At 44.7% G+C, this 27,357-nt stretch overlaps 1 protein-coding gene across 1 annotated transcript in view; it reads left to right on the top strand.

Moving 5' to 3' along the window:
• Positions 1 to 18,787, top strand: part of OCRL (OCRL inositol polyphosphate-5-phosphatase) — a 56,196-nt gene extending 37,409 nt beyond the window's left edge. The window contains exons 16-24 of the mRNA XM_060137831.1: positions 525 to 635; positions 1,269 to 1,434; positions 1,704 to 1,939; positions 10,338 to 10,361; positions 13,400 to 13,516; positions 14,439 to 14,523; positions 15,115 to 15,242; positions 15,996 to 16,107; positions 16,322 to 18,787. Of these exons, the coding sequence (XP_059993814.1) occupies positions 525 to 635; positions 1,269 to 1,434; positions 1,704 to 1,939; positions 10,338 to 10,361; positions 13,400 to 13,516; positions 14,439 to 14,523; positions 15,115 to 15,242; positions 15,996 to 16,107; positions 16,322 to 16,446 (1,104 nt within the window). The 3' untranslated portion in view covers positions 16,447 to 18,787. The remainder of the gene's footprint in view (positions 1 to 524; positions 636 to 1,268; positions 1,435 to 1,703; positions 1,940 to 10,337; positions 10,362 to 13,399; positions 13,517 to 14,438; positions 14,524 to 15,114; positions 15,243 to 15,995; positions 16,108 to 16,321) is intronic.
• The last annotated feature ends 8,570 nt before the right edge of the window (positions 18,788 to 27,357 follow it).

Here is a 27,357-nt window from a genome sequence, read left to right as displayed (position 1 = left end):
TGTTTTAGCACTTTATGATCATTGTTAGAAAATGTGATAGGTATGTTTTGACACTATCAGTTTGTATAGTGCAGGAAATAAGTTTTAGCACAATCGTCACATTTTCTCCACCACCAAATTACTTAACAATGGAGCAAGAAAATATTCTTCCCAAATATTTATTATTGCCAAGCTTCGTAGCACAGAGGTTTAACTTTTCCAAGAAGTTAACCAATTAACCTTACCTTTACCTTACGGTGTGTGATCCCATAATTTATGTTTGTTTTAGTGGCCTTTTTAAAGATCGTTAGACTCTTAGAGATATATAAGTTGAGAGTACAAAAGACTAAAATAAGGATCTGTCTGTTTTTCTCAGGTAAAAGTTGTGGATGGAGCGAGATTTCAGAAAGTGTTTGAGGATGTTCTTTGCACCACAGTTTATTTGAAATGGTTGCTATAATGACCGGTTTTAAACTGTTAGGTAATCTTAAAGGAAGATGAGCTACACGCATGTAAGACTGAAAAGAGGGTTCATTTTCTTTCAGGTGAAGGTTGTGGATGAACGGAGGTACCGGAAAGTGTTTGAAGATATTGTACGCATCATGGACAGAATGGAAAATGACTTCCTTCCTTCCTTAGAACTCAGCCGGAGGGAGGTGAGGAAGCACACACGGCTGCCCATCTGCTGCCCATCGTGGTCGCACAGGGGAAACCATGTAACTAGGAGAAGGCAACACTGCAAAGTCATGAAGACTGTGTGAGCTGAAGGCAGACTGCCTCCACTTTGGTCCCAGCACTGCCATCTAGTAGACGTGTGGCCGTGGGCGAGTGTCTTACCCTCTCAGAGCCACAGTTTCCTTTTTTGGATAAAGAGGAGGTTGTGAGGATTACCCGAGTTAATACATGCAAAGCCCTTAAAACAGCGCCGGGCACAAAGTAAGCCCTCAGATGTCAGCTGCTCTTATTTAATATTTCAGAGTTGCTGGCCAATTCATATCTCAGGAACCAGGACCTGGTCATGGGATGCATGCCCTGACCCCAGGTGGGGTTATACTCTTAGGATCCCAGGAACAATCAGAGTAGCCTAGAGAAGTAGCAAGAGCTGCCTGGCTCCTTCTCTGCTGTTGTGAGAGGGGACAGTGGGTAGCTGGCTCGCTTGGCGAGTGCATCCGGCAGTTAGTAATGGTTAATAATGACCTCATTCTTTATTCATATTCTCTATGGAATAATCCAACTGACTTTCTTCCCCTACTAGTGATGCATGTTTGTGTCTGTCTGTTATTCCCCAGTTTGTGTTTGAGAATGTGAAGTTTCGGCAACTACAAAAGGAGAAGTTCCAGATCAGCAACAATGGACAGGTTCCCTGCCATTTTTCTTTCATCCCTAAGCTTAATGACAGCCAGTACTGCAAGCCATGGCTTCGGGCTGAACCTTGTGAGGGCTACTTGGAGCCAAGTGAGTTTTCCCTTTACCATTGTCTCTGCTCGCGATGTACCATCCCCTCATGACTGCCATTCCCTCCCTTTGATTAACTTCTTGTTTTCTAACCATACGTCTCTCACCTCCACTGTCGTTGTATTGGGGCTCCTCCCTCTTCCGTGTGTCCCATCTCTCCGTCATCACTTAATGATTTTTTTAGAGGACACTTCTTCTGTTGGTTCTCATCCCCTTTTTGCTTTTCCACTGGAAGTTTCTGTTATCATGTACCATCTCTTACATTTCAGATGAGACTGTGGACATTTCCCTTGATGTGTATGTCAGCAAAGACTCTGTGACCATCCTGAACTCAGGGGAAGATAAGATTGAAGATATTCTTGTCCTTCACCTGGATCGAGGCAAAGATTACTTCTTGACCATCAGTGGAAATTACTTCCCAAGTTGTTTTGGTACATCCTTAGAGGCTTTGTGCCGAATGAAAAGACCAATCCGAGAAGTTCCTGTTACCAAACTCATAGACTTGGTAAGAGGCATCCTAAGACATGCATCTCCTTTAGATAGAATTTTCGCAGTGCTTAACTGATGTCCTCCTTCTCTCTGTGCTTCCTCTTTTGTCAGGGCTGGCAGGGGAACTGGGGGGTGGATGGCAAGTGATAAATAAGAATAAGAATGTCACTTTAACACGCCTTTCATTGGATTAAGCCTAAAAGGAAAGAGGAGAAGGTAATATGTAATTGGCTCTTGTCAGGAATATGAGATAATACGAAGTTCACTGAATTAGATTAAAGCCTCCTTTCTCAAAGATTTATAACTTTGAGATATAAAGATATGCTTAGTTGTTATGCTCTTCATACTTTCAAGTCATTTTTGTATAAATTAGCATGTATGTGATGTCCAGTAACGGGGCGGGGGGGGTGTGGTATTACCCTCATTAAATATATGAGAAAACTGAGGCACAGAGACAATAACTTGCCCAAAGTGGAATAAATTAGTGACAAATCTGTCACCCAGATTTTCTGATTTCCAGTCCAGAGCCCCTCACTATATCATCATATCTAATCCAAGTCAGACTCAGCTGCTTGTTGGAGCCCAGGCCATAAGTGAACCTCAGAGTACCTGCCTCAGAACCCCCAGGGATCCTTACACAAGTGCAGGCCCTTTCCCCCACTCACCTCTGGCAACGGAATCAGAATCTCAGGGTGCAAGGCCTGGAGATCTGCATTTTATCAGCATCCTGGATGATTATAATATGCACTGAAGTTTGATACAAGTTTAATGTGACTCACTCAAGAAAAGAAAGGAGGAGGATTTCTCTTCTCCGACACCAAGCTATAATATCAATGTCCTTATGGAGGAAATGCTTATTATCTTCAGGAACGAAAATTAATTTAGTAACAAGTTCATTCTGTTAAGAACCTTTCTTCTAAGTGAAAATATTGTTGGATTTGTGTGCAGACCTCTTCGGGCTATGAAAGTATACTCTTGGTCTTTTACCAAAGCAAATTAGATGGCGTGACAGCCCTATGTTATCATTACCATTAGTATTCACATTGATCCTTTTGGCCTAGCCGGAGCAGTGATTGTATCATCTAGCGGGGAGGGCTAGACCGGCGGGCAGGCTGCTGGCTTGTCAGAGTGTGATCTGTTCTGTTGCCATGGAATTGTTTTAGTGATGACTCAGATGGCAGATTAAAACCCTTGAGTTCAGTCCCAGCATTCTTTCTTGGAATTATGCTTGTTTCCCTAGAGCCCTCATGACTGAGTGTATTAGCCCTGGTTGAGAGACAACCATTTTTTTTTCAGAAATTCATATCCTGACATTCTGTTATTTTTCATGATACTTATTTTTTCTTCTACCACCATATTCCTATCTTTTGAATGTATTATTTCACCTTTTAGAATATGTTCTAAATGAAGTAGTCTCCCTTTCTTTTCCCTACCCCTTGCCTCCATCCCAGACACCATTTCCCAGCTTTCTTTTTCCCAACTTTTATTATGAAAATGGCAAATGTGCAGAAGAATTGAAAGAACAGTACAGTGAACAACACCCACATGCCTTATACACATATACTGACATATACTTTTTTTTTTGCTATACCATTTGAAATTAAGTGGTGATGTGTCACTTCACCAGTGAACACTTTGGCCTGCCTCTCTTAAGAAAAAGAACAACTTCTATATCAGCACAGTGCCATTATGACACCTAAGAAAACTAGATACTCGGTATTCAGATTTCTCCAGTTGTCCCAATAATTTCTTTCATAGCTTTTGTAAAGCCAAGATCAGATCTGGGTTCATGCAGTACATTTGGTGAGGTCTCTGCAGTCTCTTTTAGAGTAGAACAGTTCTTTCCTTTTTCCTTTAACGACTTTGCCTTTTAAGAGTCCAGGGCAATTGTCCAGTCAGGGGTCTGACATTTCTTAAATTTGTCTGATTGTTTCCTCTTGGTAATTTTTAAACCTGTCTTTTTGTACTCCCTCCTCCCACCTTATTTCCTATAAACTGGAACTATTTGGTCAGAGTTGGCAGATGCATTATACTACCCTTTACTGCAATTGTCCCATATTAATTAAAGTGACAAGAAGGAGACTCAACCAGCATTAAAAATGTTTATTTTATTTAAAATATTATCAAGTAATTCAACCACATTTGACCATGAATAGGAAGTAGTCAAAATCTTTAGTGGAGTTAATGGCTCTATAGGAAGCCTTTTTTCTTCTTCTTGTGCACACATGATTCAAAGTTTTAAAAAATAGAACCCAGATCATTTTTCATTACAAAATTGCTGAGTTCTTCTTAAATTGTATGTGTGTGGTCACCATTTATTCTGTTAAAGCGTTTATTTTGTAGGATTTAGGGTTCTGATTCTTTTCACAGCCTGTTGCATTTAATAAATTCCTGGATCTCATTGATGAGGAAATTATCCATATTAGTGTGGGGCAGTAAACAAGAAATCTAAGATTATCTGTTCCCCATTTGTAATACCTTCCCACTGTGTTTTGGCTTGATTTTGACCTTCTGAAATGCTTTCTTAGGTTTGTTTATTCATGCTTGTTCCAAGACCCAAGATGATATTTCAAATCCCGTGAGACAAGGCTATTAATAATGATACCTGTTGTCCTTTTTTGTATTATTTACTCTAAAATTTGAGTGAAACCAAAAATGAGTTCAGTGCCTGTGTTGACTCTCCCTGTACTGTTTTCACAAAGATTCTTGTGCCACATGCTCTTCCCCCCAAATGCAGAATAAAGTAACTGGCATAAGTCCTTTTCATTCTTCCTGATAGTGACTTTGCCGCTACTAGAACTGTTGGGATTAGCACAGGTGGCAAACAGAGGAGAATCTGTTTGTAATTATCTTTATTCTTTTCCAGAATCAAGATAGATTTTTCTGGTTTATTAATTAGCATATTAAGTAGCATAAAATCGTCAATATTTATTCATTATACATTGGATGCAAAATATTATGGAGTTTATGTGGGTTCTTATAATTTAAGAAAGTTTACCTGTATGCACAATACGGCTAAATTCTAAATCGAGGTTAGTAGGGAGTTTGGTTACAGATAATCTAAACATTAACTACTTTTATTGGCTCATGTCCAGTGTGTTTAGTAAGTCAATATTTTGGAAAGTCACTTAGAATGAGAGTTGTGGAGCTTGTAATTTGTATCAACAATAGATTCCTTTCCTGTGCTGTTTACTCAAGCCCTTATATGCTATAAAAGCTTATTGATTGACCAGCTAATCTCTGTGAAAATCAGTCTCAGATTCAGCCTGTTTTGGTGGGTGAAGCTGGTTAAGTAGGGTGGGAGCAGTGGATAGAGTCTTTTTTTTTAATATTTACATGTTATTACTCCGTTTTATGTTTTTGGTTTTTTGTTTGTTTGGTTTTTTTTTTTTTTTTTGCGGTACATGGGCCTCTCACTGTTGTGGCCTCTCCCGTTGTGGAGCACAGGCTCCGGACGCGCAGGCTCAGCGGCCATGGCTCACGGGCCCAGCCACTCCGCAGCATGTGGGATCTTCCCGGACCGGGGCACGAACCCGTATCCCCTGCATCGGCAGGCGGACTCTCAACCACTGCGCCACCAGGGAAGCCCAGTTTTATGTTATTTTTTAAACTCATTTTATTATATTTTATTTTTGGCTGCATTGGGTCTTCATTGCTGCACACGGGCTTTCTCTAGTTGTGGTGACCAGGGGCTACTCTTCGTTGCAGTGCATGGGTTTCTCACTGCAGTGGCTTCTCTTGTGGAGCACGGGCTCTAGGCGTGTGGACTTCAGTAGTCGCGGTGCATGGACTCAGTAGTTGCGGTGCGCGGACTGTAGGGTATGCAGGCTTCAGTAGTTGTGCCGCACAGACCCAGTAGTTGTGGCTCGTGAGCTTTAGAGCACAGGCTCTGTAGTTGTGGCACATAGGCTTAGTTGCTCCGTGGCATATGGGATCTTCCTGGACCAGGGATCGAACCCATGTCCCCTGCGTTGGCAGGTGGATTCTTAACCACTGCGCCACCAGGAAAGTCCCTTTTTTTCTTTTTAAATTAACACTTTTGCTCTTTTTTTTTTAGTATTTATTATTTATTTATTTATTTTGGCTGCACCGGGTCTTAGTTGTGGCATGTGGGATCTTCACTTGCGGCATGTGGGCTTCTTAGTTGTGGCATGCAGGCGGGATCTAATTCCCTGTCCAGGGATCGAACCTAGGTCCCCTGCATTGGGAGTGTGGAGTCTTACCCACTGGACCACCAGGGAAGTCCCGGGGGATAGAGAGTCTTGAAGTCAACAGATGAGTTTATACTGGAGCCAGAGGGCATCTAGATCCACCGGAAGTCTTTAATGAGTTGTATGTGGCTGTAAATGGACATATTTGGAGGAACATTCTGGTTTGCATGTAGACTGGACTAGTAGAGAGGAGGCCAGGCTTGAACCCACCAGTTAAAGGTTTGGCTTGTAAATACAGAGGTGAAAAAAGTTGAGGGATGGGGGAACCAACTGTATTTGCTTGGGGACATGTCTATTAGGAGAACAATATCAAAAATTTGAAATAACACGAATAACAACTTGGTGATTAATTTGTTCCCAGTGATCTCTCCAAGTAGGTGTTTACTTTGTCTTACTGATCTAACAACCCATTTCTTATCCTGTTAAGTGTATGGTTTGTGTTTCTTTTTATATTTCACATGAATGAGTCCTTTCTAGAACTTCAGTATCCATTCTGTTTTCTGCTTTTTATTTTTAAATTTGAATCTGCCTCTAAATGACTCTTTTTACATGATTTTAGCTGCATTTACTACTGGGAAAATTCCTCTAAGGGTGAATGCTGGGATGAAGAATGATTTGCAGTGCATTTGTAATATGCCAGTGTTGCCCCACTGGGGACTCCTGAACACTTTTCCCTTTTTTAATGTGATCAACACGTAGCCTTTTGCGGAAAGTGGGCAAGTCAGTTGAACTAAGTGATTAGCAGCAACCTTAGGACTACCTTAAGAGAATGCTCTTTATTAGTGAGAGCTAAGTGGTGTTTCTATTTTCAGAGTTGAACCTAGACTTGAAATAAATATAATTTACACCTACTTTATGCCTGAAGTCAGAGAAATAAACTCTCAGTGTAAATCTGCTGCCCCTCCACCAGTATCAAAGTCCTTTTGATTTCAGAGTTTTCTCTTGTATCCATTCATTTTTTAAAATAATTTTTTATCATATTATTTTTAATTGTATTTATTTTATTTTTGTCTGCGTTGGGTCTTCATTGCTGCACGTGGGCTTCCTCTAGTTGCAGCAAGCAGGGGGCTACTCTTCATTGCAGTGCACGAGCTTCTCATTGCGGTGGCTTCTCTTGCTGCAGAGCATAGGCCCTAGGCATGCAGGCTTCAGTAGTTGTGGCTCGCAGGCTCTAGAGTGCAGGCTCAGTAGTTGTGGTGCACAACTTAGTTGAGGGCTTAGTTGCTCTGCGGCATGTGGGATCTTCCTGGACCAGGGCTTGAACCCGTGTCTCTCCTGCATTGACAGGCAGATTCTTAACCACTGCGCCACCAGGGAAGCCCCATTCATTTTTGTTGTTGTTTTTTTTTTTTTTTTTTTTTTGCAGTACGTGGGCCTCTCACTGTTGTGGCCTCTCCCATTGCAGAGCATAGGCTCAGCGAGCCCGCTCCGCGGCATGTGGGATCTTCCCTAACCGGGGCACGAACCCATGTCCCCTGCATCGGCAGGCAGACTCTCAACCACTGCGCCACCAGGGAAGCCCCCCATTCATTTTTTAAAAAATATTATGTTCCCATTATTAGTTGAGGTGCTTGCTCTCTCCTGCTTGACCTACCTCAATAGCCTTTTAACAATTCCCTTCACCTCTATTTCTCTAGCCTTCTCTTTTCCCTCTTCAGGGCTGTCAGACTGATCTTTCTGTAATACAGCTTTGGGGCCTATCACTTCCTTGCTTAAAGTTAGGCATGCGGCTCCCCCATGCCTGCTGAATACGATCCAAATTGCTTTACCTGTCATTCAAGGTCCAGCAAAGTCTGACTTCAACACACCTTCTTAGATTTATTTCCTACTATTTTTCTTATTATCCCCTCCTGCTCCCCACCTTGTGATTTACCTTCTCTGCAACTTTGTTTATTTCTGTCCCCTCCCACTTGTAATGTCCCCACCCCATTTCTGCCCTTTTAAATCCTGTGAATCTTTCAAGGGCTAGTTAGGTTACATCACCATTGTGAAAAAGTCCCCTGACAGCCCCAGTTGAAAGCCATCTCTCTTTCCTTTGAACCCCTGGTTTTTTGTTTGTTTGTTTTAACCATTTATTGAGAACTCATATTGGTGAATTACAGTAGTGCCAGGCCATAAGTTCTGGGAATCCTTACCCCAATTCAGTTGTAAACCCGAGTCAGGGACCGTGTCTTTCCCCTCTCTGTAGCCTCACTTTTCATACCCCCCCTACCCCTCAAAGACATTTAGCTCACTGCCTTGCACTGGTAGTTAGTCAATGCCTGAAGAAAACCTTTTGGAGGGCTTGGTTTAACAGGTTAGTATATAAAAACTCTGCCTGGTTTTACTCATCATATCATGTGGCACATATTCATAGGAGGGAAAATAGAGAAGTCTGTCAGACAAGCAGATTCTCTCTTTGTTAATAAGTAGTTCTAAATTTTAAAAAAGGTTATGCTCCAAAATTTAGTTAAATTAGATGTTTGGCATTCAGAATTAACTTCCACATTAAGAAGTGTTATAATTACAATACTATGAATATTGTATACTTTTTAAAGCACTGTTACTCTGATTATTTTTATTTCATTCTATATGTGGTATTTAAAAGTCTAGGTAAACCTACAAGAGCATGTTTAATTCATAATGTACCTAGTAATACTAAAAACCCTACCCAGCATATATAACAGTCATTTGGGACAAATACATTCAGCATTACTACTTGGAGTATCAGGGAACACATATTTCCCCACCTCCAACCTCCTGCACATCTGTGAAGGTAAGATCAGGATTTTTCCTTTTACTCTCAGACCGAGACGTGGGATTTATATCCAAGTTCTTGGTGGCCCATGGCAGGGTTGGAAGTTGCTGGGGAGTGCAGGGAACTTTGAGAGACCAGGCCTGCTGCTGGCATACTGTGTCACCACTGCCCCACACCCGCTGTGTTTTAGACTGCTTCTGTGTCCCTGTGAGGTACATGTTATTATCCCTGTTATAGAGATGAAGGAACTGGGGCTCTATGAAGTTTACTAACTTGCCTGCAGTCTGTACAAAATAATAAGAGGTAGCATGAAGATTTGTACCCAGGACTGTCTGACACCCATGCCTGTACTCTTTCCACTAACCCTGCTGCCTTATAACTGTCTTTAGCCTGCTGGGAGTAGAATACATTCTCCAAGCTTTCCCCTGCCTCTTTGTCTAAGAAGCAGTCAGTTTATCCTTTTCAAGTTATCTAAGGGAGCATAGTGGTAATGACTGTGGAGTCAGTCAGACCTGAGTTCTAATCCTGATTCTGCCACTTAATACCTAATAGTGTGACTGTGGGCAAATGATTTAATCTCCCAGAGCCTCAGTTTCCTCATCTGTAAAACGGGAATAATATCTACTTTGTGCATATGTGCAGACTAAATGACATTGTATAAGAGCCCATTGCAGTTACTGCTACATGGCAGATGCCTCCTAAGTGGTGGCAGTAGTTACTGTCGCTGTTGTCATTGTTACATTGTAATAATAGCACAAAAGACAGAGGCGATTAAAAAGGTACCTTTTTCCCTCTCCCCTGCTTCTCTTTTTTCTCTTATACTCTGTAGGAAAACCCAGTAGGGGATAATGATGGATCTTGTGGTCCACAAAGGTCTGAAATGAAATGAATTTGCATTTCAGAGGGACTTCCATATTTGAGGACTTTAGGGGCCCTTGAGGAGGGGAGAGGGTACCGGGCGATGGAAAGGAGTGTGAGATACTGCTTGGGAGGCTAGCTATGGTGGTGAGAGGCATGGCAGTGGAGAGGAGAGAAGCTTACCATCTCCTGAATGGCCGCTGTCGGGCTCACAGCCAAATTCTTCCACTGAAGTGGCGTCAGGGTGAGCGAGATGCCACACAGCATAGCGGCAGGGCCTGCCTCCAGGCAGCACGGGAAAAGGAAGTATCAGTGGGTGTCTGGCTGGTTCAGCTGGCAGCTGCCAAAAGACACAAAAGTCTAGGACTGGACATGTATGTTTCTTGACCGATAGTCTCAATATACTGCACAAAATTTGAATACGCATGATAGAGAACTTTGCATATGAGAATGTGTTCCATTTTCAACAATCATGATTTATTTGAAGAATTTAAAATGTATCTAGTGAGGTAGTGCATTCTAATAATACTGATCTGTTTCTAATTCTGTAAATTAATTCTAATCATTTTCTATCTGTCAATGACTTTCTTTTCCTGCTCTGCTCTCAGGAAGAAGACAGCTTCCTAGAAAAGGTAATGCAATCCATTGGCGGTTATGTGTTTCCCTGTGCTTGATTAACATTTAGCCATGGTCCCTGGAATTTATCCCGAGGCTTTCCCATATCAGACACCTCTGACTGCATGAGAATCCCCCAAAGTCCTGCCAGCTGTCTTTAAGCGTTTCTGAAGTACAGGAAAGATATTTATTTTACTGCACCAGTCAAGTCATTGAGACCCAGTACGTAAAAGCAATAGGACTCAAGGTTTCAGATTTGTATTCTTGAAATAAGAAGTAACTAAAGAGCTGTCTTGATGTATGTGAAAGCTTGTGAGATGGAGGAGGGTACCGTTTGCCATTTTCCATTTCCAATGATAGTAAAAGCAGAAATGAATTTCTGTTGCATTAAGAGTGATTTGGGGGAAGTGATAATAGTGATTAATTACTGAAAGAATACACAGGTACGATCAAGAAACAGATCATAGACTAGAATCCTAGAGCTGAATGAGATCATAAGGGATCGTCTGGTAGAGCTCCCTGCCTTCAGACAGGGTAAGGTGTCTTCTCCATTCTAATAGACAACCAAGGCCCAAGAAGGTTAAAAACCTCGCTGAAGTTATACTGCTCCTGACATCAGGGGTATGGGGCAGAGGGAACTAGAACCTGGGTCTTCTGAATACCCAGTGAAGGAACCGAGTGAACGCTCCTTCTGCGGTGCTTTGCCACCTCCCCATCTTCAAGCTGGAGGGTGCCTGGCTCCACGCAGGGCCATCCGGTAGAGAAACGTGGGCTTGAAAAACATTCTTAAAGTAATTTCACACAGTATCTAACGTGACCTCCCCATTTGGTGGAGTTTAATGCAGTTTGTTGGTGGAGATGGTGTACTGTTTTTGTGCTTCAGTTAATAGCACTAACGTTACAGAGTGTGAGCTTATCAGGCACTAAATGTGTCCCATTGAAAGAAGAAGACAAAGCATGCCTGGTTTCCCTTTGAAAATTAGAGTTCAGGATAATTTGTGGACTTTTTAAAAAAAGTATTGTTTCTTGTGCATAATCTTTCTCGAGACTTCAGAGATACAAGTATGACATTTCATATTATCACACATGAATTTGAAAATGGATAGTGGATGGTGTATATAACCTACTGGCATTTTATTAACCTTTTGAAACCACTAAGGATTGAGATGGCTCTGCTTCGCAGCCCTTCCCTGTTAATAGCAGGCCATGAGTCTTTTCATCTTGAACAGTGCCTTGTGTTGCCTTAATGCCTTAGTACAGGAAGAGTGCTAATTGGATGTCAGATTTTTTTAAAAGTACATGAATCAGTGCTGAATAATTTATATATGGTAAGTTTGAAGGTGTCTGCTAAGGAATCTGTACTTGTGTTGCACTTGGTCCAGAAAGTGAGCAGGGTGCATTATGGACAGTGTTTTGGCTCAGATATCATCTAGATGCCTGGATTTAATACTTGCAACTGGAAAGAAGTTAGTGGGTGAGCCACTGATAGAAGGTCTGGCAACTATAGGAAACGTGAATATCAAATGATAGATTCCCAGGGAAAGAAAGAAAGGAAGCAAAACGAATGTGAAGAAGATAGATTTTAAATGATAACCAACTGTCATGCTGCCTTCTCTTCCTTATTCCCTTAGAAAGGCGCACAGTGGCTTTAAAAGGTCACCAGTGCGTATTGAAGAACAGAACGTCAAGAAGAACCCTCTGCTCTGTTCTAGTGTACACACTATCTGGAAGTAATGAAATGCTTCTCTTCTTTCCCTTAAAGTGACATGGCTAAATAAGGGTTGTGGATCAAATTTACAGCATTTCCTAAATTTGAACATATATATGACCTTAAGCCGGAGGTGTAGGAGGGGGAAGATGCCAAAAATTGGTCACCATTTTCTCCACTAGATTTTTTATGAAGGCTGCCTTCAGATGCCTTTTAAGCTATTTAAGATATCTTTTCGGTATAATTTATATTTGACTATATAAACATAAGGTAATTGAATTTATTCCCCATTTTCAAGTTCAGATTTAGTTACTGATCTAATTTAGGTCACTTCTGGGTTTTCCTCTGAGATTCTTTCAGGAGAATCTAACATAGAGTAGAAAGTTAGGTGAAAGGAGTCAAAGCCCCAAGAATTCTTTGCTGAGCTATTACTATAAAGAATAACTTCTGGACTCAGAGCCTAGACTTTTCATGGTATTTCTGGCTCTTGGTATGCTGTATTCAGTTTACTATTTTTGTATCTTAAGACTTTGAGTTTTAGTGCCTTAAGATTAGACCTTCTGGGCTTCCCTGGTGGCGCAGTGGTTGAGAGTCCGCCTGCCGATGCAGGGGACACGGGTTCGTGCCCCGGTCCGGGAAGATCCCACATGCCGCGTAGTGGCTGGGCCTGTGAGCCATGGCCACTGAGCCTGCGCATCCGGAGCCTGTGCTCCGCAACGGGAGAGGCCGCAGCGGTGAGAGGCCTGCGTACTGCAAAAAAAAAAAAAAATTAGACCTTCTATCAAGCCTGAAATATTCATATATGTAGGTCTAATGTGAATTGTCTTTCATTCCTGAGGACCAGAGAACGTCATTTAAATCAACAATGCAAGCTGTGATATTTGTGGTAAGATCTGAAAGAAGAATAAGTTAAAAGTCAACAACAACAACAAAAAGTCAGCAAAAACCTAAGTAGATGCTGCTCTCTCAAAGTGCTCTGTTGACAGTTAGTTGTAATTTAATGGTCCATGAGTCTCCGGTGGTGTGTGGGCTCTACCGTGACTGTATTGCTGGTTCTCAGTGTCACCCTTGAAAGGATTTACAGCACACAATGCATCCACGTGATAAACATAATAAACCCAAGTGGAATGCTTAACGGTTAAGTGAAGCATCTAGAAAAGGAGATCATTTAACTGTGGGAATCCGTATCGAGTGCCTTCTGACCAGGAGTGTCCCAGTGAGAAAAAATGAAAAGTCTTAAGAGGTGAAGATCAGATTATACCCACATAAGCAGAATTTGAGGGAGATGGTTACACATAGAAATTTTCATTGAGACCCTTTTGATTCTCACCCCTTTTTATCTATTAGGAGAAATCCCTGCTGCAGATGGTTCCCTTGGATGAAGGTGCCAGTGAGAAACCTCTTAAGGTCCCCAAGGAGATCTGGCTCCTGGTAGATCACTTATTCAGACACGCCTGTCACCAGGTGAGTGAGAGTGGGCCTGCCCTGCAACTTTGGAAGGTGTGTGAGTCCAGTGGGAAATGATAATACCTCACGTCAGTATATACAGTGCTTTTAACTTTCCCAAGCCACCTCCGCAGAGCAGCACTGTCATATCAGATTGCCTGGGCAGATGGAAGTATCCCCGTTTACAGATGTGAGAGCTGAAGCATGCAAGCTAGGTGATTTACCTAAGACCACGGCATAAGAGTAATGGCGGAGCAGGGCCGAACTCCTCCCCTGTCTCCTGGCTACACATGCTTTCCCCTGGACTGCTGAGCACCTGAATCTGTGACGCCTGTTTTAGCTGTCATGGAAGCATTGCAGATTTCAAAGTCCAAAGCAAACTTCAAGCCCATTTCTTTAATTTGGTCCTCACTTTTCAATCCTATCTAAAATACCTGCCACCCCTAACCCATTCTTCCAAAAAAGAAAACTTTCTTGGGATTAAATTGAAAGATAATGTTGTCTCACCTATGGAAAAGTGAAGAACTTGAAGGCAAGGTTTGGTATGGACATGCCCTTTTAGTCCTACCCTAGCATTCTGTGTCTCAGTATTTGAATGTGGTTCCATGTTTGGATTCTGCCTTCTACTTGTCAGGAGGCTAGAAGTGGGAACACCTGGTCTCCCCATGGAGTCCTCTGGTCCCCTGCCATATCAGGTACAGGCTGAAACCTTTGAAGATAATTTTCTAGTTTGAAATAAAATTTCAGACAGATGATAGAGATGATAAAGGGAAAAGGGGCCACTGTCACACCTTTTATATATTAGGAACATATTCGTGTTCCTAATCACGAATATGCACCTTACCCTGCCCTTTGCTTCCTGCTGCTCTCCTGATCCCTGCGTGATCGTCAGAACCTTAGTGCTGATGCTGTGTTCCATTCATTGTGACCTCTTTGGTAGGAGGACCTGTTCCAAACCCCTGGAATGCAGGAGGAGTTACAGCAGATCATTGATTGTCTGGATACCAGCATTCCCAAGACAATCCGTATCCTTTTCGACAAAGGCTTAGGAAGCTGGATGTGTACTTGCCCAAACTCTTCTTCCCACCTACATTTGATTTTGTTTTCCATCTTTATTTTCTCTGTAGCTGTCTTTTATTATAAGGTAATCATTGACTATACAGTTAATTCCTCTCAGGAACTTTCGACCTCTCTCCTTATCAGACTCTTACTAAAAGGAATCAAGGGTTAGATAATGGCGACTTTTAATTGGCATGGGACATAGGACCCACAGCCATGGGGCTGTTCTGCTTTAAGCCAATGATCACTCCTGTCACCAGGACAGGGAGGAGGATGGGAAACGGTGGTGACTAGTTTCCAGTGTGAACTGTCATTCTACAGGCCACATTCCCTTGACTTTCAAGTTGGGCCAAACCTCCCAAGAGTCTTTGATCAATTCTGTAACAACTCAGCTGCAGCATACCTGGACCAATAAAATATCAAACCCCAATTAGGATCAGGGTGCTCTGAATAAGAGGAAGGAAACCATCCCTGAGGGAGCTTGAGGAAGGGAGAAAATCGGGTCTAAGTGTGGCCTTTTCCTTGGAGCCTCTTTCCCTTGACGGGAGTCAATCCAGCTGGCAGTAATCACTCAGTGGCTGAGGCGCTGCTCATTTTCCTGGAAGCCCTGCCAGAGCCTGTCATCTGTTATGAGCTCTATCAGCGATGCCTCGACTCTGCTCAGGATCCCCGGATCTGCCGACAGGTGAATTTTATTGCTCTGAGAGTGCGTTTGAGGCATGTTCCCCCACAGAGAAATCATTGATTTTTACAAAACCAGCTGGGCATCCAGCTATGGGTAGGATGGGTCTGGATCTGTTGTTCATGGCAGGGCAGCAGCATTGAGAGTTGGGACCCTTAAATTTTAGGTTGTGTTATTTCCTATTATATTTGCCACCCTTTTCCAGTTGACCTATTGAGTAGGGTGGACACCTCTACTCTGGGGTAAGATTAGTGAAACAGATCGTACATGGGATTCTGGATGACATGACCAGGGAGGGTGGGTGACACTTGTGAGCCTTTCTTTTTGTCTTCTTGGTGTTTGTTTTTAATCTTGAAATGATTTTGATGCACAATAGCTGAGAATACCTCTGAATCAGACTAGTGAGTATCGGGAGGTGCTGCCACCCATGCTAAATGGCATTGCAGAGAAAACCACAGCCACCTGCCTAGGGAGATGGGAAAAGACCAGGCTAATACCCGTCTGCTCCTGAGGCAGGGCGTGCATGCGAATGTGTGATAACTGCGTGACCTGCTTATTGAGTGGACAGGGGCCAAACAGGATGAGCATTCTGCCTCAGGAGTTATCATTTGACAGGTACTATATTGGTCATGAGTAAATAAAGGAGGAGTCCTGTAAGGGTTGGATTATAAACTACTTTTATGGCAGCTGTGAGTTCTTCTTACTCCCTTCCTCCACCTGTTATCCTCACTGCCCACCCCCTTTTTTAAAAAACAGGTGATTTCCCAGCTTCCAGGATGCCATAGAAATGTTTTTCGTTACTTGATGGCATTCCTTCGAGAACTGTTAAAATTCACTGAGTACAACAACGTCAGCGCCAACATGATCGGTAAGAGCACTTCCTAAGAATGGCCACACGGGGGCGTTGGTCAGGACGGTCCGTGTACGGTGCACACGTGTATTCCCTCCCTAGTGTCCAGGCCTGCGGCAGTCACTTCCTCCCACTGCCCTCATCCCCTGGCCCCCCCAGCCCCCATCCCTGAGGCTTCGCTTAGGTTGTGTCTGACCAAGGGTTTTCTCCTTTTCTTTCTCTCGCCCTCTAGCTACTCTCTTCACTAGCCTCCTTCTAAGGCCTCCACCCAACCTTATGGCAAGACAGACTCCAAGTGACCGCCAGCGTGCTACCCAGTTCCTTCTGAGTTTTCTGCTTGGGAGTGATGAAGACTAATAATAAGCCTTTTCCTCTTACTACTCTACAAGATTCTAGAGGCGGAAGATCTTGAGCACCAAGTATTTCAGAATGATTTGAAAAGATATGCCACAGGAAGGGTCTGTTGCAGAATTTTGAGGCTGTTGGCATGAAAAAGTTCTGTTTCTAGTGCGAAAGGAAGCGAGTTTCCTAATCCCTCCCTTACCATACCCTACGCAGCAAGATACTTTTAGACTTATATTGCCAAGCCAAAGTTACCATATTTTGGTGTTTTTCTGTTCTCTCTTTGTAAGGCAAAGAAATCTGTATTTACACTCCTTTACCTGGGGATGTGTTTGTTGCCCTCCTGCCCAGCTGTCATGATTGTCCTTAGCACCTGAGGCCTAAACTCTGAGATGTTCCCATTCTAGGCCTACAAGCACTACTTGCTGTAGCTCAGACTTGTCTGTAGTCCTTCGTCTAAAGCACTTTGGCCCTACCCCCTCCCCGTATCACCCCCTTTGCTCTCTACTCTGCTAACACTATCATGTCAAAAGAAGTCTGGGTGAAGCTTAGTGACTCCTTGGGTATCTCCAAAAGTGAGTTAACCATCTCCATGTGGCTGTTACATGCATTTGTGCATCTCTACTACAGTGGCATCTGTACATTGCTCTAACATTGGCCTATTATGCATCTGCAGTGGGTGGAACCATATTCTCTTGTCTCAGACCACACTTAGTAGCAGAATGTTAGGGACTGTTGGAGATGACATCTCATTGATGTGAGAGAATCACAGTCAGAGTGGAAGCACTTTGAGTGTTTCAAGAGTGAGAATATTCATGCTCAACAGGTACTGCTTCCTACCATCCATTTTGGTTCTTATTCAAATTTTACATGTGAACCAATCCTGGGTGTCTGTGGGGCCCATCCCCCACTTAGAAATCCACCTCCAGAGCGACACTTGTACCACAGTCAAAAAGGGAGGCTGCACCTCAAGTGGGCCTCTCTGTAGAAACTGCTCCTTCCCCCAGCAGGGGCATTGAGGATAACCCTTAGAACCCCCCCTCCGGTCTTCTGAAGTACCAGGGGCAGATGTCACCCACTCCCTCATCAGGACTGATTCTGGGCTCTACAACCAGCTGCCCTTAGCTCCCAGTCACCTTCTCCAGTGCTGTGTAAAAGAGACTGTGCAGTAGGATGAACCAAGCACCTTCTCTCCCGCCCAAGACAACCTTCTGAGCTTGTCATTTACTCAAGCTCCTGCGGGGCAGCCCTTTTTTAAAAAAAGTAATCTATGTTGGTTGGCAAACCAGCCACCAGCCACTGACTGTAAAACTGCCTGATGCAGTTAGCTTCCTCCTGGTTTTCTTTCATTAAAACCACCCTGAGTTGACTCATTGTCACATGTTCACATGAAATCCCAGGAGCCTCGTGTATAGGCTCTGTGTGTGGTCTTGGGCATTGACTCTTCTACAGCATCAAAGGAGAGAGCTGCGGAAGCACCGCCATGAGTGGTTCTCCAATTCCCCCATCTCTTATGTGTTGAGTCCTTTGGGGGAAGAAAAGGTATGTATCCTGTGATATTCTGGCTAAAGCCTCTCCTGATTGGGAATTACAGAAGTAGGAGTCAAGTTACTGGTTGCCAAATAGCTGCAGATCTGTTAGGCCAGGGGCTGGGTGTTGAATTTAGTTAATGGCAGACTGAGCAGAAGAACAGTGTTGTCATCTCCACTAGTCCAGAAAGGGATCGCTGGAGAGGCAGATGATAGAAGCTGGGGCAGGGTCGTAACACAAAGGGAAATGCCTGTCCTAGACACATTTCCCAGTCTACTGCCACCTGGGGCCTTCAGGTGGTCAGGGATGTGGTTAGTGGGGCTGTGTGCGGCATCCGGCTCACTCTCCAGAAGGCAGATGCACTCAGTTGCTTTACTGCCTCAACCTTCCTTCCAGCTCTGGTCCTGGGATGTACACAGGGTTGAGGGTTTTAGACAATCTCTAGGGAGGGGGGACAAGAAATAGAGCAGACATAAGAGATCTGCTTCCCTGCTGTGCCTACTCCAGCCCCACCCTCTAACTCCTGAGTACCTCTCATGTACTATTTCCTAGCGCCTCTGAAGTAAGGAGTTTAGATCCAGCTGGTAGGGAAGGACTCTGAATCTATCGTTTTTAGGGAAAAAGCAGTTCAACCCCACGTGGTGATGTTGCTATTAGTCTCCCTTTCACTGTTTCCTGATTCTTATTCTGTAATTGTTTGTTGTATTTCCCCCAAATGTCTTGGTCACTAGGCAAAGCTGCTAGTGGGATTCTGTATTTCATGTCATCTTTTTTATTATAATTTATTGCAAATTTTTTTTCTGAATAAATGTATGTTGTGTGAAAAACTAAAGTGTGATCTTAGGAAGAACTGAGGAGGGAGGCTTATGTCACTGGGTCCCACTTGACTGCTGCAGTCCCCACCGCTACGCCTGGACTGTCATTTCCTGTCTTACAGGGAAATATCGTAAGAATTCTCAGTATATTTGCCCTTGGAGAGGAGAAGCAGCCACATATTTTCAGAGGTTAATAAAGCAGTCACAGTGCTTTCAGAGGCCAGCCTAGGATTCTTGTTTTGACCCTAGGGATTCAGGCAACAAAATAACACTGTTAGGAGAAAAGATGTTGATTCTTAATATGCCCATAAATGTCACACTGGGTCAGATCCATGATCGCGCCAGCCCCAGGAATCTGACAAACTTCGCTGTCCACATTTTGGGAGAACCCAGTTGGCCTTGGCAACATAGCCTCAGTAGTGTAGACATGCCTCCCAAAGAGCCCGTTTTCACGTAATTCATTTTGCAACTTTTGAAAAATCAGTTTTGAACTTATATTACCTCTTGGGGTGACAAAGTCCATAAATTTAATTGTGTTTTTTCTTTTTTGGCTCTAATCTGAACTCTGAGACTTTAAGAGGAGATCCCTAATTGGAGCAGGTGCTTATTCCCCTGCCACCGCCGATCTCTAGTATGGATTTGGGCGTTCTGATTCCTTTCCCTTCGAGACCGAAGAGGCCTCGGCTGGAGGCTGCTTGACAACTAGGGCCTCTTACAGCCCCTTTGACTGTGAACTTGACCCTGGTGCTTGTGCTGATTCAAGTGTTGTCATGAACGGTTTTTCTAGCCCCACCCGAAGCCTTGGCAGAAGAAGGTGTTTCCTTTTGCGAGTGATTCCCCCCAGTGGACGGAGACTGACGGCCAGCAGTTTGTACACAGCAGCGGGCGGTGTGGCAGAGCAGCCTCAGTGACTGCCTTCCCAGAGGTTAGAAACCGCGTCCCTGGCTGCTGTTACAGGAGACCCGTGAGGGCTTTCCTGACCGCAGGGCAGGTTGAAGACCTGGCTCTTAGTGTAGCCTAATGATCTAAAGCTACATGCTGCCATGGTGAGATCACCATGAAATGTTAGGGAGAGAACCCTGGTGGTGATCTGATCCAATCTCGTTCTGATGGGCAAAGTCAGGCTCAGAGGGGACAATGAGTGACTTAATGTCATTTAGGTTAGTGACATGGCATGGCATAGTGGGAAAAAAAGAGCTTCAGCTTTGGAGTTAGACCTGGTTCTTTTTTCTATTTTTTTTACAAAATTTTTCAAACATATAGAAAAGTTGAAAGAAGCGAACAGTGAACACCCTAGACCCCTACCTGTGCTCACCAACTGTTAACATTTTGCCCGAATTGCTTTATCTTAGAGGGGGCGTGGTTTCAATCTGGGTTCTGCCACCGCCTCCTTACGCATGATCCTGGACTAGCTAACTTCTAGTTTCCTGGCCTATCAAATGGAGTGGGCATAGTACTGATCTTATATGACTTAACTACATCACTCTCATCACTTCCCTCTTAAAAACCCTCCAGTGACTTCCCAGCGCATTTAAGAAGAAAATCCAAACTTTCCCATGGCCCACCAGGCCTTGCATTATTAAATGAGAAAGAAAGGAAGTGCAAGCACGCTATCTGGCACGTAGTGGGTGCTGGGTAGATGTTAACCAGTCCCCGCTCCCCCCAGCTCCGCACCATACGGTATATGACCCTGGCTCTGCCGCACTGCCCTAGGCTTTCGGGACCTCACTTGATGTTGACAACCTTGTCAGCTCAGTAAATTCTAACCCCGTGCTCAGCCTGTCCCCCTTCCCCCACCACACACCATCGCGTCACCTTCCATACTTCCGTATTTCAGAGTTTGCCACCCATCTTTTGGAGAGGGGGGGTGAAGTGTAAACTAAACGATGAATAATGAGCTGCCGTCACCAGCATGGAACAGCTGTCTGGTGTGAGCCTTGAACCTCGGGAGCCCCACCTGCAGTTCTGCCCGTCCCCGCCTCTCCCCATCAGCCTCCTTTTGCTCCTTCCTGCACCACGGTGCCCTGGCCTCAGTGCCAGGTTTCTAGCCCTTCTTCCTCTGCCTGCCCCTTGGATAAAGCCCCCCTTTAGTTTCCACCTTTGCTGCTCCTCACCCAAGTTCATTCTTTCCCAACCAATGCTCCCTTCTCCCTCGCCTCGGTCCTGTGGAAGCTACTCCCATGCCCCGGTTCCCTGAGAGGAGGCCAGGGCCTTGCCTGTTCCTCAGTCACACTTTGAAGCCATGGCTCTGTGCTGTTCAGTGAATGGTTCTCAACCTTGGCTACTCATTAGAATCATCTAGAGCATGTTTCTCAAAGTGTGAGCCCCAAACTAGTATCACCTGGAAATAGGTCTAAATCAGTGGTTCTCAACTCTGGCTGCATAACCTGGGGTACTTTACACAATACCAATGCCTAGGCTCCACCTTGGACTGTTTGAATGCCTACCAGTCACCCTCCCCCGTCCCCTGCGACTGTAGTCTGACACTGTCCTTTCACTCCTCCCAATGAGCTAAGCTCTTTCCCACCTCAGGGCCTTTGCACATGCTGTTTTCTCTCCCCAGAAACCCCTTCCCTCACGCACTTCAGAATGCCTCAGCCTCCGTCTTTGCCATGCTTAATCCTGAGTCACAACCACCCACGTCTCCCGACCCATTCACTCTCTTTGCTCCCATTCCTGGGTTCCTGGCACAGCATGCTGGCTGGCTGGCTGCCCCTGGGCCTGCCATGTACCATTCATTCCACAGTCCTCCTCTTCATCTCTAGCTGACCCTTCATAGACCCGCACCTCAGGGACCAGGGAGGCAGGGAATTGTAGTGGTTCTTCACACAGGCTCCACCAGCCAGAGAGCCTGGGTTCAAATCCCAGCTCTGCTACATCTTAGATGTCTGACCTTGGGAAAAAGTTAATTGACTTCTCTGGACCTCAATTTCCAGATCTTAAAATGGAAGTAATGATAGTTCCTTTCCTCATAGAATTGTCAAGAGATGAAATGAGCTAATATGTTTAAAGGGCTTGGAACAGTGCCTGGTGCATAACTGCTAACTAAATGGCAGCTAGTATAATTATTCCAAAACCCTCTACTAGCCTCAAAAGCCAGACCCCTCTTCCGCTGCCCTTCAGCCCCCAGCAGGTAACTGCACCCTTTCGTTTGTGAAAATGTCTAAGCGGTCAGCCGAAGCAGCCCTCTCGAAGCCCTGCGCTGCATATAAAAAAGTCTCCAGCTTCCCCTCATCCCTCCCCTTCCCGCCTGTCTTGGAAGTAAGTGGTCCTCCTCCCCACCTCCTCCCACCCTCATTGGCCATGCTTCTGTCACCATCACCCCTCCTTTTGCATCTTCTACATCAACTATTCATTCAAGTATTTGTTGAGTGTCTCCTGTGCACCAGATGCTGTTCAAGGTACTGAGGATATAGAATTAAACACAGTAAAGTGGCTGCTCTCTCAGTGCTTTCTCTAGGAGGGTGGGGCGGGATGGGGGTAGACAGACATAAAAATAAACCGTGCACAAGGTAACTGGAGATCATGACGAGAGCTCTGGAGAAAATAAAGCAGGGTGATGTGCCAGAGGGCACGGCAAGGGGACTTCGTCAGCGATGGTTGCTTTCAGGTGGTGATGTTTGAGCTGAGACCTAAATCTCAGGAAGGCAAAAGATCCCGTACCTTGATTTGAATGAAGAATACACAGTATATACACCCACCTTTCCCACAAAAAACCTAGCTGCACAAGATCCGGCAAAAAACCTTCCAAAAAAAGGAAACAGCAAATGCAAAGGCCCTAAGGCAGCAAAGGAGCTTGCCGAGTTCAGGGAACAGCCAGGCAAAACACAGTTTGGGGTAGGAGGCGTGCTGGGCAAGAGGCAGGCAGGGACCTGATCACGTACAGAGCCCAGGGAAGGAGGCTGCCTTTTATTCGCTGTGCAGCAGGAAGGCATGACGGCTTTATTCGGGAGTCATATGATTTATGCTCCCTCTCCAAATCTTAATAATAACAAATAACTATAGCTATCATTCATCCCAGGTGCTGTACGAATACACTTAACCTCACCTTTAGCCTTGAAAACCACCATATAGGGTACTACGTTATCCCACTTTCACAGGTGAAAAAAAACAGGCTCAGAGACACTACCTAACTTGGTACTTGGCTAGTGGCAGACCAGAATATGACCACAGACCAAAATTTGTGTTCTGAAACACAGCCACTGGGGCGTGACCATGAGGAAGTCCCCTCAGCACATCCTTTACTATAAACCTGTTGGATTTTCCCCTCCTCCACTACTGATGATATATACTAATCCATCTTATTTTCCTCTAATAACCATGATGAGTGATAACTATGCTATCTGCAGGCCAGAGCTAAAACTCAGCGAGGCTGACGAGCCCCTCTAGGAATTAAGCCTGTTCTCAGTCACGCTGGAGGTGGGGTGGGGTGGGGGAGGATGGAACCCAGCCTGTGACTTAATAAATAGAGATATTAGATCAGTTCATCATAATGGCGGATTCTGGTGACTACGACTGAAGTGTCCACATTTTAATCACAATAATAGCCATTAAGTGCATAAAATTCTCTGCCATTGCTGCACTCCGACGATGCAAAAATCCAGAGAGAGAAGAGTGGCCACATCACTCGACAGTTTTCACTCTCTCATGAAGACTTACTGGAGGGTGTAAATGTGATGTGAGGACTAAGCTAAATCGTATGCCTCTGCTAAAGGAGTGTGGCACAGGGGAGTGCGATATTAATGCCGCCAGCAAAGTTAGCATAAAGTGTTCTTTGTTAATCAAATTAACAGAATACAGGCTTGTGAAATTAAGGCATGAAAATAGACACCATTCCGAATCGGGACAACACACAAAAGTAATTGCATAACAAGGGCACGGGCTGGACGTCTTATTGCCCAGATATTACCGTGCTGTTACCGGTGGGCTAAATCAGTGAGTTTCTTGGCCTAGGACAGTGATCCTGCACTTGAGAACCACTTGAGAGCTTAAACAACGCTGATACCCAATCCCCACACCCTGAGAGAATCATTTAATTGGCCCAGGGTGGAGTCCTGGGCATGGGATTTTTAGAAACTCCCCGAGTCCCTTGGTGGCCCGCCAGGATGGTGAAGCTCTGGGCCCAGCGCAAAGAGGCCCGAGGGACAAGTCAGACTGGCTTGGGCAACATACTCCACGAGGGGGCGCTCGGCTGCGTCCTTCGAAAAAGAAAAGGGTGGGATTGCATGTTGTTTAAGGTGCATCCTGTGTCCCAACTGTTATCCTGTTTTCAGAAGAGCCTTTGTGAAATGGATAATATTCTAATCGTTTTCAAAGGGTTTCTTTTCAATTTTCTAAAATGTACACTATCGGGAATTCCCTGGAGGTCCGGTGGTTGGGATTCTGAGCTTCCACTTCAGGGGGCACGGGTTCCATCCCTTGTCAGAAAACTGAGATCCAGCAAGCTGTGCGGTGCGGCCAAAAAAAAAAATCATAATAATAAAATATGAAATAAAATCTACAGGATCTTGGGATTTCAGGTTGAAAATTGTAGATTAAACACACCCATTTATCTCCATGCCATCCACAAAACCCCACTAAATGACAGTAAAGGAATGAAAAGAAAAATGATAAATTCATATTGACAAAAGTGGAAGAGCAGGCCTTCCCTGGTGGGGCAGTGGTTCAGAATCTGTCTGCCAACGCAGGGAACACAGGTTCCAGCCCTGGTCCGGGAAGATCCCACAGGCCCTGGAGCAAGTAAGCCCATGTGCCACAACTACTGAGCCTGTGCTCTAGAGCCCGCAAGCCACAACTACTGAGCCCGCGTGCTACAACTACTGAAGCCCGCGCGCCTACAGCCTGTATTCTTCACGCAACAAGAGAAGCCACTGGAATGAGAAGACTGCGTGCCACAACGAAGAGTAGCCCCCGCTAACCGAAACTAGAGAAAGCCCGTGCACAGCAAGGAAGACCCATTGCATCCAAAAATAAATAGATAGACAAATATATAAATAAACAAAATGTATTTAACAAATACAACCAAAAACAGCAGAACAGCTAACAGCAGCTAGGTGGTGACCAGGAGATTTTAATGCTTCAGAACACTGGAAAGGCTCAGGAATTCTAAGCTACCTCTGAAGGCCGAGGAAGAAATTGGTGTCAGGGTGGGCAACTGGCTGAGTCAGCCACAGTTTAAAGCAAAATGAAGCAAGAGCAGTAGAAGCGTATTATGAGATAGAGAAGCAGACAGATGAAACGGCTAAGGATGTAAAATGGTGGTTTCTGGGAAGTGGGAATCGGGATGGGGAAAAGCAGTTTGGGGTTTTGCTCTCCTGAAAGCCTTGCGTCATTTGACCTTTAAAATTAGGTATATACATCACTTAGATTTTTTTTTTAAAGCTGCTTTTGAAACAGGTATGGGGGGAAAGGCACGCAAATCCTGCAGATGGCAATATAAACTTGTACAAGCTTGCCGAATGGCAGCTCGGTAATACGGATCAAAAATTTTCATGTGTGGAACATTCAGTCCAGCATTTCCACTCCTGGAATTTATTCTAAGGAAGTAATTGGATAACCGCTGCTTTGATTATAAAATAGAAAAATTGGAAACTATCTACATGCCTTGATTAGAACAAGTGATGGCTCATCCACACAGTGCAATTCTATGCCGACGCTTTAAACGACGGATTTGATACCTACCAGATGGTCAAAACTTGTGAAAGCCTGAGGGACTTCCCTGGTGGCGCAGTGCTTAAGAATCCACCTGCCAATGCAAGGGGCACAGGTTCGTGCCCTGGTCTGGGAAGATCCCACATGCCCCGGAGCAGCTAAGCCTGTGCGCCACAACTACTGAGCCTGCGCTCTAGAGCCCACGAGCCACCACTACTGAAGCCCGCGCGCCAAGAGCCACAGCTCTGCAACAAGAGAAGCCACCAGAAGGAGAACCGAGAGCCCCAGCTCCGCCACAAGGGAAGCCACCAGAAGGAGAAGACCGCGCACCGCAACGAAGACCCAATGCAGCCAGAAATAAATAAGTTTGTTTTTTAAAAAAAATTTGTAAAAGCCTGAAAACAGCAGGAGTTGCTCAGCATGTGAAAAACAACGTAATGTTGATATAGTGCTGGCGAGGGTACCCTGCTACAATCTCTTTGGACGAAAAAGCAAAAATTGGCATTAGAGAAATGAAAAGTGAAATACACACTTTGATCAATTTCTCTCACAGGAAGTCTGAAATGGTATGACTACTTAGGAAGAAAATCACCACTACTTAGTAAAATGGAAGGTAAATCGAAGGCCATTGTCCCCGTACCACTAGGTGGGACGTGCAAGAACATCTCTCATAGTGTTGAGAGGGCCTGAGGCTGCACTCAAGCCGAACGTCTATCCACAGAAAACGGAAATACAACAGTCCGTGATGAGCCGAGAGGCACACCGAACAGCAGCACCCACAGTAACGCGAGAACATCTGCAGGGTTCGCAAACATTACATCTTGCGGAAGACAACAGGAAACCAAAGAAGGAATTCACCCATCTACATAACCTTCCACGTGCAGAAAACGACGTTACACGGAGAATCGGACTCGGGAGATTGAAAAGCACGAAAAGCAGTACTACCACCGCGAGAAATGCAGCTCCCGGAGCCTAGGTGAAGCCCGCGGCGCTTCCAGCACAAAGGCGTCATGGTGATGCCTGAGTCACTGACAACTTCTCCTCAGGCTTTTCCTTAATTCCAGTTTCACCGGGTCGCGGTTGTGGCTCGCAGAGTGCTTCCGGGCGGCCAACGAGTCCCTTGCTTCCCAGGCGGTAGACCCACGCAGAAATACCTTCGTAAGAAAGCCAAACGAAACCAGAATAAACCCTGAGTCTGTGCACCGAGAGTGGCAGGGCTGACGAGTTAGCCAAACAGCAAGCTTTCTCGTGAGATCTATTTTTTTTCACACACATCAGCCCTGCTTATTTCTGCAAGGCCTCCAAAAATTAAGGTCTCTGTCTTGCTTTAGTCCTCAGCAGGCGAATCTTCTGAACAGAAGATTCACACGTGCTGAGGAGTAAGCATGAGGAGGTCTATGGCGGGCGGCCTCGGGAGACAATGCCAGGGAGATTGACCCCACTTGTACTGAGGGTGAACGTAAGCTCGGGTCAAGAGCTTGCAAAACTTCTTTCCGTTTAAGTGACTGAAGTCTCATTCTTTGAAATAATTGCTTTAAAGGAAAACTATGGCTTTCACTTGAACATATATCGCATTTCATTCTGGTTATGCAAATGAACGCTGAGTCCCCGCCCCCGAGATTCACGCCCAACGTGGGCCGAAGCCCGCTTCCAGTGGGCGTCTACCCGGGACCCTGACTACATGTCTTCTGCTCCTCGAGGCTCTGAGTGTGATTTCTTTGGGGTAAAGATGTTTCTTGACTGCTTAAGAAAACGTCGGAACTCTGCATTTGACACGAGAGACGGTTCACAACAGAATATTAAATGAAAGGTAAAAGACAACTACGAAACTATATTTAATATTAGACTTTTTCTTCCAAAAAGACATGTCTGTGTGTGCGTTGGGCATGTACATGCACAGAAGAGTGCTTACACCAAAATTATGCTTACG

This window comes from Lagenorhynchus albirostris, chromosome X (assembly GCF_949774975.1).
Source record: "Lagenorhynchus albirostris chromosome X, mLagAlb1.1, whole genome shotgun sequence".
Taxonomy (NCBI): Eukaryota; Metazoa; Chordata; class Mammalia; order Artiodactyla; family Delphinidae; genus Lagenorhynchus; species Lagenorhynchus albirostris.
The sequence above is the reverse complement of the archived record's forward strand: the minus strand, read 5'-3'. Positions and strand labels throughout refer to the sequence as shown.